We start from the raw sequence: 16,331 nt of genomic DNA, 5'->3' as shown, positions 1-16,331 counted from the left end.
TTCAATCAAACATATATTATAGTTCTAAAAGTTATATAGAGAAAAACAACTTTGTTTGATTAATTATTAAAAGAAAAGGTTCGACCATAGAAATTCTTCATATTTTATTTAAGGACTTGAATGTAAAGTTGCAAAGTTTAAAAGGCCATTAATTGGATATCGAAAAAAAAGAGAGGCCATTAATTAAATGAAAATTTTTGAGGGGTTGATTGTAACGGGAAAAAAATGTTAAACTAATAGCACCATAGTAGGAGTGGTTTTTGTCATTTTTAGAAAAAAGAAGGAATTGTATTAAAAAAGGAAAAGAAAAAAGAAAAAAAGAAAAAAAGAGAAACCGCTCACAAAGCACAAGATGGGATTAACATTTTATCGACTTGTCGTTTACTGATATTCGATGTCAGCACTCTTCTTATTGTTCTCAGAGTAAACGCTCTTCTCCCTCTCTGTTGCCAACTTGCCATAACCTCCTTAAACCCTGATTCTGCCGCCGCCGCCGCCGCCGCCTCTTTCTGGCGCCAAAATGCAATCGGCAATCATATCTTCTTCACCACGCGCCATCCCCTTCATCACAATTTCACCATCTGTCTCTACCAATGTCCAACGAAGCCGTCCTCTCGTTGTCAGTGCTTCGATTTCTAATGTCACTACACAATCTCCGCCTCCCTCGGTGTCTGTAGACTCTCCATCTCCTAGTTCCACTACCACTCAAAAGCTCAACAAGTACAGCTCTCGCATTACCGAGCCGAAGTCCCAGGGTGGCTCTCAGGCGATTCTCCACGGCGTCGGTCTATCCGACGACGATCTCAATAAGCCTCAGATTGGGATTTCGTCGGTCTGGTATGAGGGAAATACATGCAATATGCATCTGTTGAAGCTCTCTGAGGCTGTCAAATATGGAGTTCAAGCAGCCGGCATGGTTGGCTTTAGGTTCAACACGATCGGTGTCAGTGACGCCATTTCCATGGGGACCAGAGGCATGTGCTATAGCTTGCAGTCAAGGGACTTGATTGCGGATAGCATCGAGACTGTCATGAGTGCTCAGTGGTACGACGGGAACATCTCCATCCCTGGCTGTGATAAGAATGTGAGTTTTATCTAAAATTTTCCCTTTTTCTGGCTGTTTTCGGCACAGAATCTGACAATCTTCTATCTTGCTTACTCGTATTTGAGGACTTGTTTTGCAATTTCAATTGCTTCACCCCCCTCTCCCTTCTTTCCCATCCATTTCTCTGTTTTGCTTATGTCATTCCTGATCGATTAAGCCTCTTTGTTAAAGTTTGTTCTCTGTTTTCTGTAACCGTATAAAAACTATAGTGCATGCGGTTTCTTTGTTTAGGTTTTCTCTCCTGAAATCTTAGTCAGATTAGAACAAAAAATGTTAAACCACTTTTTTTAGTTTTCAAAATTTGGCCATGATCTTAATTTCGTTTTTTAAATTAGACTGGAAAACAAAGAACGATGTTAGGAAATAAACATGAATTTTATAATCACAAGAATTTATCTATCGGGTCCTTATCGAGAATCATTGAGCTCGATCTAGGAGGTTAGGAAGAAAAAAAAAAAGAAAAAAAAAGAAACCCCTGAACAAAGATTAGTTATATGTCTGCAAAACTGACCTTATTGAACCGGGTGTGATCTTGTTTAGGCACAGGCTTCATTTTTCTTTTTCGGTTTCACTAGCATGCTGTTCTTACTTTATTTTAATTTTTGGAAAAGGAAATATATTTTGTATCATGAAGAGTTAAAAGTCAAGTTACAAAGGGAAAAAAAACACCGCGAAGAGCTTTAGGTATTTTTTCTATCCACATTACAATTTTGTGCTGATAATTGGCTATTCTACAGATGCCAGGTACAATAATGGCGATGGGTAGGCTGAATCGACCAAGTATTATGGTCTATGGTGGAACCATCAAGGTTGGGACTTGGATTTTACTCATATCCATGACTTGAATATAATATTTCATTTCAATCCTAAGAAGCACCTATACAAATATGAGACGTGGATACGACACGGACATGGTGACACGCCATTTTAAAAAAAATCTAGGACATGACATAGCAAGGACACATTTATGAAAATATGCCTTTCTAAGAAATATATCTCATTTTTATACAAAAAAGTAAAATAAAATTCAAAGTAAATAGGTCAATGCATTTATATGCTTAAAAAACTTAGTTTGATATATTTTACACTCAAAATTTATTATTATTGTTGTATATGTGCCTTTTTAGTATACTCAATAAATTCTCTATGCATGTCTAATATATTTGTTGCACAAGTGATCGATACGTGTCCAACAAGTGTTGGAGTGTCAAGTTGACACGTGTTGGACACAGACATGCTAGCCAAATGTAAGTGTCTGGGCTTCTTAGATTGAATCTTATGTTTATCAAGAAGCTGGTGTCATGTTTTCCATCTAAAACCCTGCTAAAAGTTATTCACTTCTACGTGGTCTGTATTAAATTTACCACAATGGAGTGTTTCCATTTGTATCTTGACTCTTGATTCATTTCACTTTTCTCTCACCATCTTTATCAGAATAGAACTACAGAAGATGATCACTTTGAGAGCCTTCACATTTTAGGGAAATATCGTAATGAGTTTGTTGCTTATAGATGCATACATCTACATGCTATAGATATGCCAACATGCGTTTATCATCTCCCTACTTTTTCTAAGACACTAGTATTTTGTCCTTATTTGAATCCAAGCTAATTAGTGTAAGTTTTTAAAGTTGTTTGTAATTTAATATTCTTTTCTGTTGCTTTTGTCTGCAGCCTGGTCATTTTCAAGGCCATACATATGACATAGTGTCTGCATTTCAGGTATGTGCTTATTGAAAACAAAATGTAAGAAAGTTTCATTTAAAATCTCAGCATTCATTATCTTTTCACAGTGAGTCATTTATGCATTAAAATCTCATGATGAATATGTAATATTTTTTAACACAACATTAATTTCGGGGACAATCACTCTGGGTCTGCATAAGCATGTAACTCCCGGATTTAGTACAGACATAAAAGTTTGCTGGCATATAAAAACAAAAATGAATGTTGAACGTGGTGAATTTTCATCTTTAAGAAACTCAAGAAAATAGAAAGTTGGTTATTTGAATATGTTTGCTCATGATATTGGCCTGGGCTATATATGTCGATGACATTTGATTAAAAAAAAATCTTAATAACTGTGTTCGTCAAATTTGCTCTTCAAAAGTTCAAATTTCCTTTCACATTTTGTAATTATTGACACTTAGGTATATGGAGAATATGTTAGCGGGTCAATAAGTGATGAAGAGAGGAGGAATGTTGTCCGCAACTCCTGCCCAGGGGCTGGGGCTTGTGGTGGTATGTATACAGCTAACACAATGGCATCTGCTATTGAAGCTATGGGCATGTCTCTTCCTTACAGGTAAGATATATCTCCAGTCCACGACGTTAGTTTGGTGTGCAGCTCTGGGAAGACATTCTCAAGATTTATGTTATTTCTCATCTGATTCACATTTTCTAAAGCTCATCAACACCGGCTGAGGATCCACTGAAGATAGACGAATGCCGTTTAGCTGGAAAATATCTTCTGGAATTATTGAAGATGGATTTGAAACCACGGGATATTATTACTGAAAAATCACTACGAAATGCAATGGTTGTTGTTATGGCTTTGGGTGGTTCCACTAATGCAGTGCTACACTTGATTGCTATAGCAAGGTGAGGAGAGGAGAGCTTGATGTAAAATTATTCGTTGACTTTTGACTCCTTTATTGTAGATACCACTGTGGCTAATGGCACAACTGTTGGCAGGTCTGTTGGTTTGGATTTAACCCTTGATGATTTTCAGAAGGTTAGCGATCAGGTCCCTTTACTTGCCGATCTTAAGCCTAGTGGAAGATATGTGATGGAGGACATTCACAAGGTCTGGATTTTATTTTCATCTCATTGCCAGTCATATAAAATGCTACCACTAGGTTTCTTTTGATCAGCTGTAGCATGTACTGGTACAATACTGTCACCATCGTGTCTTGATAAGCATTGAACATTTGTTTTGATAGATTGGAGGAACACCTGCAGTCATTCGCTATCTGTTGGAGCACGGACTTTTAGATGGAGATTGTATAACTGGTATATTTTGGCTAACACGACCATGGGATTTGGAGTTTACTTCAGTGATTTCCTTTATTGATGTTATTTTTTTATTTTTTATTTTTTGTTTTTGTTTTTAGTCACGGGAAAGACGCTGGCTGAAAATGCTAAACTTTTCCTACCTCTATCTGAAGGGCAGGTAAGATGGCTTTGATATTATTACATCCATGATTTCAGAAATTAAATCATGCTTCTAAACTATTTAAGTATCCGTGGATCTTTGTTTCTGGTTTACGGTTCAGCTTCGTCACCCGTGTCCCAACATAAAAAAGTATAATCCCTTCCAAAAGTTCCAAAATTCAAAGAATTTTGACTACAATAGAGGTGAAGATCTGAAGGAACACTTCATAATAACTATCTCTTCTTCTGCTTTGGATGCAGGATATTATCAAACCTTTGGAGAATCCCATCAAGAAAACAGGGCACCTTCAAATATTATATGGAAATCTTGCTCCTGAGGGTTCAGTAGCTAAGATTACTGGCAAGGAGGGGCTATATTTCTCTGGTACTGTTTATTGAATTTTCAAGATGCTTTATGAACTAGAAATGTCATTTATGGTTAAATTTTGATTAGAAGCTACCGTGAATTTCTTTTCTTTAAAAAAAAGGAGGAAAATACTTTTCATTTAACAGCTGTTTTGGCCCCCTCCTTTTTTTTGGGCGAGAAAACTGGCTGTATTGTGGTTCTGAATCTCATCGCTTATCAGAACGTACATCCTTGTACCTCTGTGCCACTCTCTACTGCCTGTGTCTTTGGTTGGTAGGTCTAGGTGTTACAGATGAATTGCAGATTTTACTCAAATTCTTAAAAGACCATTGTTTCTTTCTTTCTCGTGATAATAAACAAAGGATTTCATGCAAAAGGCCGAAGCCAGAAAACACAACCTTAGGGTTAAAGGGATGAAGCAATCCCCTCCTCCGCAATGTTTATCAATCCAGCAAGTTTTTTCCTTTTTCTGATTTTGAACCAAATTCTTATAACTTACTAGATATTTGTAAAGAATGGTAATAAAATTTTCTGGAAACAAATCATTCTACCTAAAAACATCTGTTTTGCAGGTCCTGCTCTTGTTTTTGAAGGTGAAGAATCGATGATTGCAGCTATAACAAAGGATCCCTCGAGTTTTAAGGTACGCTCACGATTTTTTCCCTTTCTTTTTCACCTTACGACCAAGTTCCAAACTGTTATCTTTGCAAAAGTGTCAGTCTTATGTGATGTATCGTTGTTTTGGCTTCTCTCTTTGGCTAATAATCTCATCTTATATCTGCATGCAATTCTTAGTTAGGGGTTTCAAATTCCACATGGTACATAAGTTGACGTGCATATATTTTCGTACTATTACTAATGATAGGTTATGTAAATCCTTTCTATATCCCGTTTATGAGTTTTCCAAATATAAATGGTACGACTTTAGGGTTCTCATTTTCAGGTTTCATAGATTTAGACATTAAAACGGTAAGTCTTTATCCCTTAAATTTATGGAATAGTTAAATTTTAGTAGTGCACATATCTATACATAACACGCATGCATATATACACAAATTCGAGAGGATGCTAAGCACGTGTTTATCCACACATTTTTTTTGTATGTTGTAATTGAGATTAAAATTTTTAATTCCTTAGGGGAGAACAGTGATCATTAGAGGTGAAGGCCCTAAAGGGGGACCGGGGATGCCTGAAATGTTAACACCGACTAGTGCAATAATGGGGGCAGGTCTGGGGAAGGTATCGTGTTTGAACTCTAAACTCATGTTAGATTTTTTTTTTTTTTTTGTTTAATTTGTAAATAATTGTTGTCAAAGTCATTCGAAGTTAAAGAAGATGACATCTTCTCTGAAGTCAACTTGATCTTTACACTGCCATTGACATCTACAGGAAGTGGCATTGCTGACCGATGGTAGGTTCTCTGGAGGTTCACATGGCTTCGTGGTTGGTCACATCTGCCCGGAAGCATTGGTGCGTTTGGTTTCTCACTTTTGTTAAATTCTTGAACTTCGTCTAAACAGTAGAAGCTTAGAGTAGAGAGAGTTCAAAGATTTATGCATTCATTGATAATAGTATTAGATAACATGGAACCAATCGATAATGAAAGAAGTAGTCCACCTATCTTAAAAAGTGGGTGAGGTTCTTTGATTTTTCTAATGTGGGATTCTTGTCATACTCCTCAAAATGGTACTTCTTTTAGTTTACCATTCTTGAATCAGATCTCAGTTTTGGTTTTTGACCAAATACTCACTCAAGCTTCATAGCTTCATGAGCTCTGAACCATATTAAGATAATATGGAGTTCTTTGTGCAATGAGATAAGTAACCCATTTATCTTATAAAGAGCGTGAAGTCCTTTGGTCTTTTCAATGTGGGATCCTCGAAAAATAGCAGGAGACGAGTCTCAATGTGACAACTCGATATTCGGTAATATCTTGAACAAATAATGGGGTCCTTCAAAGGAAGAAATTTTTTTGGTCTTTTATCCATTATACCATTGCATTGTTGTAAATATTTTGCTAGAATATATCAACAGTTCTAGTCCTAGAAGAAACCACTTCTGAAATAAGAAAATTCTTTTGATGATGGAAATATATTTGTTGCAATAATCGTCATGATGGTTGTCTTGTTGGCACACAAAATGAGAACCAGAGTTTCGCAAAAACATTTGATATGAAGAATGTAATAATTAAGTTTAGACCTAATGCGATCTCTCTTTTTCCTCCTGGCCTTATGGTCCCCTCTTTGGTCAAATAAAGTTTTTAAGTGCTTTTCTGTATCCATTTTCCAGGATGGCGGTCCAATCGGGTTGGTTCAAAATGGCGATATCATCAATGTTGATGTTCAGAACCGGAGAATCGATGTTCAATTATCTGATCAAGAGATCGAAGAACGAAGAAAGAAGTGGATTCCACCTGCATACAAGGCTACTAGGGGCGTTCTTTACAAGGTTCGTGTCATACCATCTCTATGATTCACATGTCTGAAACATTTTCTTTTCTTATAAAGAAAAATTTTATCCAAATCGTTCTTCGTTTTCAGTACATCAAGAATGTGCAAGCGGCATCCAAAGGGTGCGTGACAGACGAGTAAGACGAACCTGAACCTGTAGGCTGCAGTTAGAGATCTCTCTTTCTCTAGTTCACATTTAGAGTTATACCACAAACCCAGTTCCCAAAACCACATCTTACTTTTTACGGCAAACCCAATTTTTTAGTAAACATCAATTTCCTTTTCCTTTTTTCTTTTCTTGTTTTTTTTCCTCTCGTTTTCTTCACCATTTTGTTTCAAGTCATTTTGAATTATTTGCAGAGGAAGGCAGTGGTCTGTTTAACACGGGCTGTGCATTTGGTATATCCATTTGATTTTAATTAATGACATTTTTTTTATTTAATCATCATTTTTATAGAGTTGAGTATGTATCAAATGCATTTGATCATCTGGTTTGTACATGCAATAGAATGAAAAAAATTTCAAGCGAGAGCCTACAATTTACGTAAAAGACTGCCAGATTATTGTGCTTTATGCTTTAAGGAGAAGAAAATTGCAAAACTAACGTCGATGTCTATTTGGTATCTAAAACTGTGGTAAAACACACCCTTCCAGTCCCTGAGGATTAAAGTCGATGTCTATTTGGTATCTAAATGGTTTCTAAAACTATTTTGATGGTTGTTGACTAACGGTGATGAATTAACTTGCTGATTTGGCAAAATATTTACTGATATGGCCTTTCTCCAATCTCTCTTCACCGTCTCCTCCTTCAACCTAGTGAGCGGCCATTTCAGTTGTTGCCGTGTGTTGTCCAGTGAAGAACGCGGGCAGCCCATCTCTTTTCCATCTAAAAGGAGGAGAGGGAGAAGACAGAGAAAATTAAAAGAAACAAAAAGTTATGCCTTCGATTCAGATTCGTAGACGAGTGCACCCAAAATGTGTAACATAATGCACAATACAGCATAACACTTGAAGCAACACAATTTCCAATCTTCGATGTAAAGAAAAATTGAGCGAAAAGTTGTGTTGGCAAAATTTGTCTTTACTTTTTCAATGATTAACCAAAACGAAATGCCTTTCTTTATTTTCTCAGTTTCAAAATGAAAAAAAAACTATTGCATGCTACAGAGAGAAAAGTCTCAAGATGAACAACAACCGAGAAAATGTGAGAAGAGAAATTGAAGAAGGATGAAGCAACAGTGAGTTTATGAGTAATTCGCTTACATCCACTTTTGAAGAAGTAATTTGTTTTATTTCAAAGATAGTACAAAAGATCACAGAGAATTCACAATCACTTTTGTCTTTACATTCAAGAAATGTATTCTAAAGCCTTTTCTCTTTAACTAATTTTTTTTTTTACCAACAACCAGTAGAAAATACCTCTTTCCTTTAAACATGTATTAACTCATCTTTGTTCTCCTATGAGGTGAATGATTATCTTTTAACCATCAATTTCAAGTTTTTTGAACAAGTTGAAGAAAACCCACGTACAAAACTGAACGAAGAAGAAGGAGAGAATGGCAACTAAAAACGATGGTGTCATTGCTAGGTTGAAAAAGAGGGATGGAAAAAGAAGGCCACATCAGTAAAAACAAAAATATTAAATTCATATATTTTTGCCAAATCAGCTAGCTTAGTCATCGTTTAACCCACCACATTATCTTACCGTTAGTCAACAAGTAGTCAAAGTAGTCTCGGGACCATTTAGAACTATTTTTCAAACTCCGAAGACTAAGATCTCGTTTGTTAACTATTTTTTTTGTTTTTGTTTTTAAAAATTAAGTTTATATCATCCACATTTTTTATCATGATTTGCGTCTTTGTTAAGTACAATGGTTGGATTCGCCAAATTTCAAAAATAAAAACAACTTTGCTTACTTTTTTTAGTCATCAAAATTTGACTTGTTTTTTAAACTATTGGTAAAAAGTAGATATAAAGGAAAAAAATTTGGAGGACTTAATTTTAAAAAACAAAAATAAAAAATAAAGTAATTATCAAACAGAACCTAAAGTATTATGTTTTGAATCGGGACCAAATAGATATTTCAAGGACCAAAAATGTAATTTACCTTAGGAACAATATTAACACTATAACAACTTTTTCAAAAAAAAATATCAACACACTAACAAAAACACGAATAACAACTAACTAACCACCTTTAACATATGATGATTGTTTTAAGAAAAACAAAACTTTATTAATTTTTTATTAATTATAATTATCGATAAAGTCATACACTTTATAATTAACTTTTAGACCTAATTTGATTTTTTTATAATGAATTTAATACATAGAAGACAACTAAAACTTGCATTATTAGTGGGGTCCAACATCGGAAAGTTGACAGTATAAACTTTAAACTTCCACAATTTTTTAACTTTCATAATTAGGTCCTAATTAAAAGTAAATTTGTAAATTTTTGCACATTTTTAAGCATTACATCACTTTCATGGACTAGTTTCAATGGTTTTGTTTAATATAAATGTAATTGTTACAAAGAGGCCTACAATCTTGTCTCTCATGTTCTTTGAAATGGTTGGAATAAAATTTGGGTCGAATACCTCCTTTCAAATCACATACATTGTGGTTACTAAAACATATGACAGTTGAGTTATGCTCACTTTAACGATGCTTATATTTTGTTGGTTTGTTTGTCCTTTCTTCATTGTACTCGGAAAAAAAAAAGATAAACATCTTTAGATTAAAAGCGAACTCTTAATCCTTATTTCTTATGCTTTAGAAAATAATATGTACTTCATAAACTAAATTATATCATTATCTAAAATATAAGGATTTTGAACCTGTATTATAACGAGGAGTATATCTCAACAATAAATGGACATATACTCGTTTAAATTTTCATTCCCTACTATTGAAGTAGGAAGAAAACAATAACCAATGTAACAATATGCAAATATTAACAAAAGCACCAAACATCAATTTGTGATTCTATGTTTATAATTAGCTAATTTTCTGACATAAGGTATGTATCCTCGTAAAAAAATCGAATTTCCCATGCTGTAAATGGTTGAATTCAAAGAAAAAAAGCTAATATCTACGTCAATAATTGAGTAATATATATATATATAGGGTAATACAATTCGGGTGAAAATATGAATTTACCTTTGAAGATACCAATGACTTTGATTAAATAAAATGAACAATTACTAGAAGTAAAAATACTTTAATTATGGTAAACACATTTCCAAAAAAAGAAAAAAGAATGATCTTTACATAGTCTACGATATTATACATTTATAGCGAAAATTTGATAATATAGCAAATTTTTAGGTTTTGTTTGGATATTTGGCAGAATTTAGAATTAACAACATTTTTTGGCAAATCATACCTACTATGCGTGTAGATTAATTATTGTATTCCAAAAATACCCTCAAAGCATAATCTTTCAAATTTAGTTACACTATATATATATTAAAAAATCTTTATCTATCTAAATTTGATATTCTAGTTTTCAATATCCCTTCATTCTCATTTTTCTTTCTTCTCTTGCTCTCCTTCTTCTTTTTCGTCCTCTTCCCCATCACGTGTAACATACTGCCTATCATGAAATTGAGACCGAGACCACCACCGCAAGTAATATCGGACTGTGTTTACCTTTAAATTATGACACCTTATGGCTTCTAGAAGTGTTCAAAAAACCCGATGATCCGAAAAAATCGATCAATCCAACCCAACTTGTGTGATTTTGGTTGGTTATCAACTCATCTGGGTTGGGTTGGATTCAAATAAATAAAAATTTTATGGGTTGAGTTGGTTCATGGGTTCACCTAATATAACCCAAGTCAACCCGAATTTATTATTAACTTTAAAAATATATTTTTCTATTACTTATAACACAATTATTTACACATATATTAATTTTAATTTTATTTAATTCCAATATTTTTTAATAATTTATTCTTCAACAACTCTTAAAAGTAGTTTCTTTGCATTTTAGAAAAAAAAATTACACTATATAAATTGAAACTGAGTTGTTAAACTTCATTCAATGTATGAAAATAATTAAATTAGATTTTTATATATTTACATTTTGCTTCATTTTAGAACAAAATTTTAAATAAATGGCTCGATTAACCCGAACCAACCCAACTCTATATCGGGAATAATCCCACAAAAGGTGAAAGTTGAAGATAAAGAGGTTCTGGGAATTTGCTTCAGTCCTTTGGACTTCCCTTTTCTTGTTTTGTATTATGTATTGAATCGATAAAAGAATACCTACAGCCCTATTTCCTTTATACAAAGTTTGCCCTAGTTTGTTACAATAATAATAATACAAGGAATAAGAATATTACACATGACACTACATGATAGGTGGAGAGCAAACCAATTCTTAACCGAATGGTAACTCACCTCCTTCTTCTTCCACCTTTACTTTCCTTTTTTCATTTCTAATTTCTGCTCTAACATCCCCCCTCAAACTGGAGGGTACTTCAAGTACTCCTATTTTGGCTTGTAATGTATTGAAGTGTATGTTGTTGAATGGCTTTGTGAAGTAGTCAGCAAGTTGGTCGGTCGATGACACATAATGTTGATGTTACCTTTTAGAACATGATCTCTGATGAAGTGAACATCAATTTCAATATGTTTGGTTCTAGAGTGAAAAACCAGATTGACAGCTAAGGTTCCTGATCCTGGATTATCACACCATATGGTCGGTCAAGTGTTTGACTGTAATCCCATCTCACCTAATAGTTGTTGAAGCCAGAGGACCTCAGAAGTGGCATGAGCAAGTGTTCTATATTCAGATTCGGTATTCGACCTTGCTACCACTGCTTGCTTCTTCGAAGACCATGAGACGATATTATTTCCTACAAATGTACAGTAGGCAGCCACTGATTTACTGTCATCAAGATTGGATGCCCAGTCAGCATCCGAGTAGGCAGATATATGTAGATTCGGGCTTGGTTGAAAGTAGAGTCCATAATGTTTTGTGCTACTGATATATCTAAGTACTGTTTTTGCTGCTTGGCAATGGATATCAGCTGGAGTTTGAAGAAACTGACTTAGTTGGTTGACAGCATAGATGATGTCAGGCCGTGTATGCATTAAGTACTAAAGAGCTCCGATAATGTTGCGATATGTATAAGGTTCAGAGAGGGGTTGTCCATAGCTTTTGACAGTTTCCTGCCTTGAACAATTGGCGAGAGCACCAGTTTCACATCAGACATATGAAGTTTGTGTAGCAAATCATCCACATATTTCGTTTGGTTTATCAGTAGGCCTGAGTCAAGATAATGTACTTGGATTCCCAAAAAATATCTAAGTTGGCCCAAATCTTTCAATGCAAAGTGTACATCAAGGGTCTGTATGAGTTGTTTTGTGAGTTGAGTGTTGTTACCTGTGACAATGACATCGTCAACATAGACAATGAGGTATATGACAGAGCCTTTCGTGCGATAAATGAATAGAGAGATATCAGATCTTGACTGATAAAATCCCCTTTTTGTGAGAACTGAGCTGAGTGTTGTATTCCAGGCTCGTGGTGCTTGTTTCAGACCATAGATTGCTTTTTCCAACTTGCAAACGTGATTTGGGTAATGAGTGCTGATATACCCTGGTGGTTGACTCATATACACTTCCTCAATTAGTCTTCCATTTAAGAATGCATTGTTGAAGTCAAGTTACCTCAGCGTCCATCCGTGTGACATAGCAGCACTGATGACTACTCGGATTGTTGAGGACTTCACTACTAGGCTGAAGGTTTCAAAGAAGTCGACTCCATGATGCTGATGAAAGCCCTTTGTTACTAGTTGGGCTTTATACCGCTGTATTGTACCATCCATGTTCCCCTTGAGTCGAAATATCCATTTATTCCCAACGATATTCTGAGATGGAGATGCAAGAACCAGTGTCCAGGTCTTATTTCTCATTAGCGCCGCGTATTCTTCATACATCGCCTTTTTCCATTGAGGGGTTGCAAGTGCTGCTATAATTCTAGTGGGCTCTGTTTGAGACCAATCTATGGCTTTTCTCATTATCTAGGCTTTTGGTTTAAAAATGCCAGCTTTTACTTGGGTGATCATTGGATGAGTCGGAGCAGGTGGTGGACGGGTGGAGATGGTGGGCTGCGGTGGGCTAGTAGAGGTTGAGGCAGTAGTAGGATGTGATATGTGTGGTAGAGTTGGACTGGTATGTTCTTCTGATGTGGTTTGAGGCAAGGTCTCCGATGGGCTTTGGTGAGATGCTAACGAGGTGAGGTTGTCTGGTTTGTGGAGTTTAAGGTATGGTCTGGATGGTAGGCTGGCTTTTCTTGAGAGAGGGACGGTGACTGAGGCAGGGTATTAAGTATTGGTTGAAGGCTCGAAATTAATGACTCATTGAGGGGAGTAGGTACGGGAGGGGTTGTTAGTTGGACGATCGTGTTGGACGATGGAATGTCCATGATCGATGAACTCACTGCGATCGTTTTGTCTTTAGCCTTCGCAATCGGTCTACACGATGAAGACTTGACGATCGCTTTATCTTTTGTCTGTGCGATCATTCTATATGATAGGCGCTGAACGATCGTATTGTCTATCGGCTGAGCGATCGTTCTAAACGATGGAGACTGAACGACTGCATTATCTGTCGTCTGGGCGATCGTTCTGAACGATGGCCACTAAACGATCGTATTGTCTGTTGTTTGAGCGATCGTTCTAAACGATAGGGACTGAACGATCGTGCTAAACGATGAAGGTTAAGCGATCGTGCTGCCTTAGCGATCATGGTGTCTTTTGTATGGCCTGTCACTTGGGCGATCATGCTAAACGATGGTTGTTTAGCGATCATTTGACCTATCGTCTGGGCGATCGTGGTGCACGACTGTGTTGCAAATGGAAATTCCCTTTCATCAAACTTAACATGTCTGCTTGTATAAATCCGGCCTGATGGACTGAGTCATCTGTACCCTTTGTGATACGAGCTGGGACCAATATACACACATTTCTCCGAGTGTAATTGGAATTTTTTACTGTGATATGGTCGTAGGTATGGGTAGCAGGCACACCCAAATGTCCTGAGATTAAGAAAATCAAGGTTAGAACCAAACATTATGGTGACGGGTGATTTACCTTGCAATACTGTGGTAGGCATGCCATTAATAAGATAGGCAGCTGTTGAAAACGCCTCCCACCAAAAAGACAGGGGCATGGATACCTGTGCAAGGAGTGTGAGCCCAGTTTCTATGATATGTCGATGCTTGCGTTCAGCTCTACCGTTTTGTGCAGAGGTATGGGGACAGGACTTTCTAATTAAAATGCCTTTGGACTCGCAGAGATGATGTATTTTGTCACACTCTTTCCCATTATCTGATTATAGTATCTTTATTCCATAATTGAATTGAGTTTGTATTAGTTGAATGAAATTATGGAATGCTACCAATGTCTCACTTTTCTATTTCAGAGGGTATGGCCACACATATCTGCTGTAATTATCCAAGAATGATATGTAATATCGGTATCCATTAGTAGATTCAATAGAGGTTGGTCCCCATACATCAGTATGTATTAATTCAAACTTATCAGAAGCCCAAGATTGAGAGTTAGGAAATGATAAGGCACAGGATTTTCCCAATTGACATGAATGACAAAATTCGTTTCCTTCATTCGATTTAACTAGCAATTTACATTCTCTAATAACATAATTTAGAGTTTTCACTGATGGATGTCCTCGTCTCCTATGCCAAATAGCTTTTGATTCAACTACATTGATCCTAACTTCTGATAGAATTAAAACAGTCGACTTGTTTTTTTGTACAAAGTAGGTCCTCGGTTCTTGATATTTTTTTGTAGCACTTCAGCCCCTTGTAGTCGGTATAACCGTCTGTCAAGCTTCTTTTTCAGCAGTGTTATGCCTGTATCCTTGTCCTTAATGACACAATAATCAGTGTGAAACTCAACAACCACATCATTATCATGAGCTAACTTTGATATACTAATCAGATTCTTTGCTATGTTAGGCACACACATGACATCATTCAATATAAATTCATTCCTTCCATCAGATAAGCAAGATTGACCAGTGTGAGATATGTGTAATTGTTCACCATTAACTACAGTGACCAGTTCATTACCTCCATACTCGGTTGGATTATTGATGTTGTTATAATCTGGAGTGACATGGTTGGTAGCCCTACTGTCAATGTACCAGTTCAGATATGTTAATGTCTCTGGTATGGCTATGAAGGGGTTGGAGGGCTGAGCTGACATGAACAACGCAGTAGTGTTGTTGTTGGGGCCGACTGACCCATGATTTCCTCTGCCTTGTCCAGCATTCTGAGGGTATTCTTTGTCAAACCGAAGATAGCATACCAGGGCTGAGTGACCATACTTCCCACAAACTTGACATGTTGGTCTGTTTGAGTTGTTATTTCGACCTCTTCCTGGACCACAACTACCTCATTGTCCATTAAATGGATTATGATTAGTGTTGTTGCCTTTAGAGTTGTTCCCCTGCTGTCGATTTCCATTGAATGAAGGATTGAAGTGTGGATTCCCTCCATTTTTATTCCTGTTAAATGCTACATTGACAGAAGATTGTTGTGCAAATGAATTATGTATTTTGATAGAATTTTGGTGCTCCAGCCGTTTTTCATAGGACAATAATTCAGATTGCATATCTAACCAATAAATACTTGGTTTACCTTGGATGCCTACGACAACAGGGTTGTATTCTTCATCAAGACCAAGGAGAACTTGTGAGATTAGAGCTCTTGTCGATATAGAGCTGCCTGCCTGTGCAAGGTTGTTGAAGTGTATCTTCATCAATTTGAGGTACTTACTCATTTTTTGGCCACCTTTTCTTGTCTATTGGAATAGCTGCCTTAAGTAGTCTTCTTTAGTTCGTGATTGAACACTGAATAGTTCCTGAATAGCTTGCCACAGTTCCTTGGCATTCTCATATCCCATAAGTTGAACCATTACATTTGGGGCCATGAAATTGTATAGCCATCCCAACAAAAGTTGATGGACAGCAAGCCAGGCCTCATATTACGGATTGAGTGATCGTTCAATGAATGAATTGACTCTGTCATCGCTTGCCATTTGAGAGCTGGATATTGCTTCATAGGTCGTTGGGATGAATTCGGCGGGCAGGGTATCTGACCTGAAAGGTGTCCTTCGAGCTTATAGCTTCGGAGGATCGGCAGTGCAAGAGTCTTCCACAGCATAAAATTCCCGCGTTCGAGTTTCGTGGTGGTGAGTTGATTCAAGAGCTGGTT

At 36.4% G+C, this 16,331-nt stretch overlaps 1 protein-coding gene across 1 annotated transcript; it reads left to right on the top strand.

Moving 5' to 3' along the window:
• Positions 1–265: 265 nt before the first annotated feature.
• LOC120091073 (dehydratase family) lies at positions 266–7,522 on the top strand. The gene is made up of 14 exons (XM_039048892.2): positions 266–1,084; positions 1,843–1,914; positions 2,779–2,826; positions 3,255–3,409; positions 3,511–3,705; positions 3,799–3,910; positions 4,047–4,116; positions 4,218–4,276; positions 4,519–4,642; positions 5,197–5,267; positions 5,762–5,863; positions 6,014–6,094; positions 6,914–7,072; positions 7,165–7,522. Exons 1-14 carry the CDS (start codon positions 521–523, stop codon positions 7,213–7,215), a joined length of 1,863 nt encoding a protein of 620 aa, XP_038904820.1. The 5' UTR covers positions 266–520; the 3' UTR covers positions 7,216–7,522.
• Positions 7,523–16,331: the final 8,809 nt, after the last annotated feature.

The sequence above is a fragment of the Benincasa hispida genome, chromosome 1 (genome assembly GCF_027475165.1).
Source record: "Benincasa hispida cultivar pf3 chromosome 1, pf3_genome.v1.1, whole genome shotgun sequence".
Classification (NCBI taxonomy): domain Eukaryota; kingdom Viridiplantae; phylum Streptophyta; class Magnoliopsida; order Cucurbitales; family Cucurbitaceae; genus Benincasa; species Benincasa hispida.
Note: the sequence above shows the minus strand (reverse complement) of the source record. Positions and strands in the feature narration are given on the sequence as shown.

Coding starts and splice junctions, on each gene's coding strand:
- LOC120091073 (XM_039048892.2), top strand. CDS start 521: ATGCAATCGGCAATCATATCTTCTTCACCACGCGCCATCCCCTTCATC. Junction 1,915..2,778: donor TCTATGGTGGAACCATCAAG/GTTGGGACTTGG, acceptor TTTTGTCTGCAG/CCTGGTCATTTTCAAGGCCA. Junction 3,706..3,798: donor CACTTGATTGCTATAGCAAG/GTGAGGAGAGGA, acceptor AACTGTTGGCAG/GTCTGTTGGTTTGGATTTAA.